The following is a 6,438-nucleotide window of genomic DNA, read 5'->3' as shown; positions in this document are numbered from 1 at the left end:
ATGTGGTAAAAGCTGTGATGTATCTACCGACACACGGCCGGCGGGCAAGTCTGCGAGCGCTGCGCACGAGCGCGTGGGTTTGTCTCGAGAGCTGGCTGCGCTCTCGTGAGACATATAAAAAGCAATCTCAACCGTTTCGGAGGCTTCGAATGAATGTCTCGTCATTACCCCAGCTAAGGTATTATACCTAGCTAAGGTTATTCTACACTGGCGACGAGGATGGGATGAACGAACACGCATCTTCGGACGTCTCCACGATGCCAGCTACCCAGGGTAAGCTGGAAGAATTCGACGGCGCCGGGTGGTCATCGTGGGCAGAACGACTGAACTTCTACTTTGAAGCGAATGGGGTAACTGGCGTTACGAAGAAGAGGGCACTTCTCCTCACCTTGTGCGGCGCCAAGACCTATGAAACGGTGCGAGCATTGGTGGCACCTAAGAAGCCTGGCGAAGTGGCATACGACGACATAATGAGCATGCTGCACACCCATTTCGACCCGCAGCCATCCGAGCTCTTCAGCAGAAGCAAGTTTCAGCGGAGAGACCAGGAGACAGGCGAGTCCATCATCGATTATGTTGCGGCACTAAGGAAGCTCGCCGTCGATTGCAACTTTGGAGTTCCGACAACCGCAACAGCCAGCACCAGCGCCAGCACCAGCACCAGTGCGAGCGGCGATGAGCCGGTCACCGCATCGTCCACAACAATGCTACCACTGGAGGTGATGCTACGGGATAGGTTCGTATGTGGGATTGCGGACGAACACCTTCAGCAAAGACTATTTGCAGAGCCGGACCTAACATTCCAGAAGGCGTATGATTTCGCATTGAGAGCAGAGAGTGCTGCAAGACAGCAAAAAGACGTCAAAGCTCAAAAGACCACCATTAACGCCGTAACCAAGGGTCAAAAATCAACAGTACGTGAAAACCGGAACCTAGGCAAGCAAAGGAAACAGGACTTCGTATCAAGTGAACAACGATGCCATCGCTGTCACGAACAACACGTCGCAGCTACATGCAGATTCCGCACGGCACGCTGCAATTTTTGCCGAAGGACCGGACACATTGAAAGGGCGTGTTATCAGAAGACTGAAACAAATCAACGGCGGCGATCAACACACGCGGTTAGTCATGATGAGTCAACACCTTCGAGTGATGACGAGGATACCCAAAACTTATACGAGCTGAACAGCGTAAATTATACCACGTCGGTGAAGAAGTTCATGGTCTCACTCAAAGTCGAAGGACGACCCATGGAGTTCGAAGTGGACACCGGAGCTGCGTGTTCCATCATCAGTGAAGACACATACAGGAAAACCTGGCCTAAGAATGCCTTTTCACTGAACAAAGAACATATCACGCTCCGACCATGGGCAGGAAAACAACTACAAGTTCTCGGGTCGGCAGAAGTGCGCGTCCGACACAAGTCAAAAGACTATCTGCTCCCGCTAATCGTGGCCTCAGGTTCGGGCTGCAATCTGCTTGGGAGAAACTGGTTCCCGGCACTCAATATCAGAGTCAGCGGGATATACCAGCTTGACCAGGGCAAGACCCTTCATGACGTGTTACTGACACACGAGGAAGTTTTTGATCCAGAGATAAACGGGCACAAGGGCCACGCGGTACATCTGGAGCTGAAGGAAGATGCGACACCGCGCTTTTTAAAGGCTCGACCGGTTCCTTTCGCAATGCGAACCGCAGTGGAGGCAGAACTGCGGATGCTCCAAAACCAAGGCATAATCGAGCCGACGCAGCACTCCGACTGGGCAACACCGGTGGTGATCGTACGAAAGAAGGACGGCACTATACGGATGTGTGGAGACTATAGGAGCACGGTGAACGCGGCGGCAAAACCAACGGTGTATCCAATGCCAACGGTAACGGACCTTCTGGCAAGTGTGCAGGGAGGCACCATATTTTCGACGCTGGATCTCACTCAGGCATATCAACAGCTCCACGTGACAGCAGAGACAGCAGATGTGCTCACCATTAACACTATCAAGGGACTATACAGGGTTAAACGAATGCCTTTTGGAATTTCGGCTGCACCAGCGATTTTCCAACGCTACATGGAGACAATCCTGGCAGGACTACCCGGCGTGGGAGTCTACCTGGATGATGTTATTATCAGCGGAACCACAAAAACAGAGCACCTTGAGCGTCTCGAGGCAGTTTTGAGCAGGTTGGTGAACGCCGGGCTTCGCTTAAAAAGGTCAAAGTGCCATTTCGGTGTCGAAGAAGTGAAGTTTCTGGGACACAAGATAAATGCAACGGGAGTACACACAACAGAAGAAAAACTGAGAGCAATCAAAGAGATGCCGGAACCGACCAGCCGGGCCATGCTTCAGTCTTTTCTAGGACTCCTGGCATTTTATGACCGCTTCATTCAGAACCGAGCATCAATAGCCAAGGTGCTGTACATGCTACTTGAGAAAGACGCTCCATGGCAGTGGGGTGCACGACATCAGCAGGCGTTTCTACAACTGAAAGAAGCCATCGCGGAACGTACAGTTCTAGCACATTATGACGACAATAAGCCGCTGGTATTGTCGTGTGACGCATCACCATACGGCATCGGTGCGGTACTGGCGCACCTAGACAAAGACGGAAACGAGTCTCCCGTAGCTTTCATTTCTAGAACATTGGGAAAGGCCGAGGAAAACTACTCCCAGTTGGACAAGGAGGGTTTAGCTATAGTTTACGCTACAAGCAGGTTCCACCGCTACATTTCCGGTCGACATGTTACCATCACAACGGATCATCAACCACTACTGGGGATTCTAGGTCCACAAACTCCGGTTCCGCCCATTCTTTCGCCACGCATGAAAAGGTGGTGCGTTAAGCTCACGGCCTATAACTACGATCTAGTCTACCGACCAGGAAAACGAAATCAGAATGCAGACGCTTTGAGCAGACTACCTTTACCGGCAAGCGACGACGAGCCACAGCCTCCCGGAGATGTGCTCATGCTGGAAGCGTTGACCAGGCCACCGATTACTGTCGAGAAACTAGCAGACAAGACAAAAGAAGACGCTATTCTTTCCCGTGTGTACGACGCAGTTCAGAGTGGAAATTTCAGGAGCCTTAAGGAAGACATCTTTCAACCATTCAGGAACAAGCACACTGAACTAGCGACACAGCGAGGATGTTTGATATGGGGATCACGTGTGGTGATACCAGCGTCTCTGCGGCCTGAGTCCTTGAGTCTTGTACACTCAGGACATCGTGGAATCGTGGCCATGAAAGCCTGTGCCAGAAGTTACATGTGGTGGCCAGGAATTGACAAAGATATTGAATTATGTGTGGCGGAATGTGCCCAATGTCAAACAAACCAGAAAACCAAGATAAAAGTACCGATGACAAATTGGGAACGACCATCAACAGCCTGGGATACACTTCACATGGACTTTGCGGGTCCAGTGGAAGGGAAAGTATTTCTGGTCGTTGTAGACGCATACACCAAGTGGCTGGAGGTGCGAGTAGTTAGCAGCATGGCATCAAGCGCTGTAATCAAGGAGCTGCGGGGATTATTCGCCACATTTGGAGTGCCAAAGAAGGTTTGTTCAGACAACGGGGCTGCGTTCATCTCAGAAGAAATTGCGACGTTTTACCGCATGAACAACATCATCGCAGTCACGAGCGCACCTTACCACCCGGCAACCAACGGGCAGGCTGAGCGGATGGTACAGGAGCTCAAACAAGCTGTATCTAAAAAAGGAAGGGAAGACCTGCCGTGCGTGTTGTCACGTTTCCTATTCAAGCAACACACGACAGTGCACGCAACAACGGGCAAGACTCCTGCGTGGATGATGTACGGCCGAGAATTGCCTTCTGCACTGGATCGACTCAAGTCATCCCTCTTCAAGCAGTTGCCGGAAGAAAACAGCGATATCCACAAATTTACTCCTGGACAACCCGTGTGGATTCGACAGTTCCCGAACGAGCGAAAGTGGATGCCGGGGTCCATCGCACGCCGCGCCGGACCACGATCCTGGATGATTGACACAGAGCGGGGTCAAGTCAGACGACATCTAAACCATATTCGACATCGCGCTCCGAATTCGAGCTGCTGGGAGACACAGCCGCCACCACCAGTTTGGGACATGTGCTTACACGATCGCTGGGGCACACATTCGGGCGCGAATGGTCCAGAACAAACAACTAAACAGCACAGCACAGACGACGACGTTCGCCCATTACCAACAGTGGGATCTGCCTTGTCAACCGCGACGCGGGTGAGCTCCCGGGCGCGTCGACCACCGGACAGATACGGTGCCCACGTCTAAGGAGGAAGGGGTGTGATGTATCTATCGACACACGGCCGGCGGGCAAGTCTGCGAGCGCTGCGCACGAGCGCGTGGGTTTGTCTCGAGAGCTGGCTGCGCTCTCGTGAGACATATAAAAAGCAATCTCAACCGTTTCGGATGCTTCGAATGACTGTCTCGTCATTACCCCAGCTAAGGTAGTATACCTAGCTAAGGTTATTCTACAGTTTCTACAAATAACCGAGATTCGTGCGTGTGAACACTGAATCCCATAACTAGATCACTGTGCCCAGTTGAACAATTTGTTATTTCTAGAAACCGTGTTTTGGGGTGTCCTTCTAAATTCTCTGCCACCCAACAACTTTAAAAAAAAGAGCTGTACTAAATAAGGTGGAGAACTGGGCCAGTTAGTTGACGTTATACATGATGGGGAAAGCTGTACTAATAATTCATTACGATTTTTCTCGATCCAAACGTAGTCTGATTGGTTACAGCTGTCGAAACTTGGGACGTAAAGTATCGGTTACAGTCGTATTTATCAGAGCGATTTCATTATTTTGATTTGCAGCTGGTTCTCTAGAACAATGGGCTCCTGTCTACTTCAGAACGACAACCCTGGAACCTATACTTTCCCACGGGGCACCCGCCAAAGGGTTCAAGTCCACGGACGATCTGCACGTGCGGATCGGATGAAGAGGAAACGCCGAACTCGGGCATTCTCTCTCCTTACGCCCGTGATCGTATATACTTCCTCCGGCATCAAAGCTCAGCCGCCTTATGGCAGTCTCACATTATCTCTGGGAAAACAGAGTGCCGACAGCGCTGTATTACCGATCTCTGTTCAAATGATCTTTGCATCCGCTGCCTGCCGCTTCCTGCGACGGATGCGGCTTCTCGGGGAATCCTATGGCGCCGCCAAAACACATCCGTGGTAGCGTCTGGCCTCATATCTCACAGAAAGCTTCTGCACTAATATAGAAGTTCAATCGAGCCCGGTTTCAATGTGAATGTTTGTGTTTGCTTCTGATAAATTACAATAGTTTCGTTTGACGCACGTAATAAGGACTTCCGAGGTTTGTTACAAGAGGATTAGCTTTAATTTAAGATTGCTCCGCTGGCCAGTTCAGGCTACGAACGCTAGCCTGAACTTTTTCACGTCCATTCCGTGATAAAGGTTACACGAACGCATACTGATGAAGCGCGCCTCCATACTGTATGCGCGAGCTTTCGCTGAACGTGTTAACATTCAACAGGCGGGCACGTGCCGTACGGTCACTGAACATCCCGCAGAGGCTCCCGGATAGGACAAGGAAAGACACGTAGGAAGTAGTGCAAAACGGCTAACTTTAGAGGTTACCTCCGGTTGGAAGTTCACTACAAAAGGAACCGAAAGCAGATAATATGATGACAAAAAGAAGACAGAAGTTATCGAATTCTGCATTGCCAGGAGAGCAGACGCCCGACATTTTTCGTGTGTCAAACTGATCCTAGAAGTGCACGCGTGAGTCCAATTTTAAAATACAATGTTACGTTTTTTATTTGTTTTTTTTAAGCATACAATTAAGATAAATGTTATTGGATCGAACGTCTTCGTTAGCAGTCTCGATATGAGAAAACGGCAAAACATAACCCAGAGCCCCCCCCCCCCCCCCCCCCCCCCCCAAAAAAAAAAAAAAAAAATAAAAGTTTAATATAAGAAACGTTGTACTTCTGGGTTGGGAATTGTGACACCGAACGTTGTTGCGCCACAAACACGGTGCGGACCCGGGTGTGGGTCCGGGTTTATATCACATGAGCGAATGACCCTTTAGCGAACAGCGATGTTTTAGCAAATAACGGGAGCGCGTGTTAACACCCCCCCCCCCCCCCAACACCACCCCCCCCCCCCCCTCGCGGCGGCAGTCTGCGGCGGCTCATTACAAAATTGTTAACCCACTTGGCCCACTCGTAAACGCCGCTTCGCAGCGACCGACTATTCGCTAAAGCGTCATTCAGTGGAACGTCGGCATTCATTAAAGCGTCATTCGATCAATTGAATGACTCCTCCGGTGTGCATAATATACCTGGGGGACCCAAAAGAAACCGGAATCTATTTTTACAAAATCATGCATTTAGTTTTTACAGGCTCAAATTTCAGCCACCTTCAAAGTACTCTCCGCCTAATCTGATGCTCTTG

General features: G+C 50.4%; 1 protein-coding gene across 1 annotated transcript; it reads left to right on the top strand.

Annotated features, from left to right (window-relative positions):
* On the top strand, positions 1-4,283 carry LOC120848926 (uncharacterized protein K02A2.6-like). The gene is made up of 2 exons (XM_042292597.1): positions 1-5; positions 3,539-4,283. Exons 1-2 carry the CDS (start codon positions 1-3, stop codon positions 4,281-4,283), a joined length of 750 nt encoding a protein of 249 aa, XP_042148531.1.
* Positions 4,284-6,438: the final 2,155 nt, after the last annotated feature.

This window comes from Ixodes scapularis, unplaced genomic scaffold, assembly GCF_016920785.2.
Source record: "Ixodes scapularis isolate PalLabHiFi unplaced genomic scaffold, ASM1692078v2 PGA_scaffold3__209_contigs__length_174095766, whole genome shotgun sequence".
NCBI classification, from domain to species: Eukaryota; Metazoa; Arthropoda; class Arachnida; order Ixodida; family Ixodidae; genus Ixodes; species Ixodes scapularis.
Note: the sequence above shows the minus strand (reverse complement) of the source record. Positions and strands in the feature narration are given on the sequence as shown.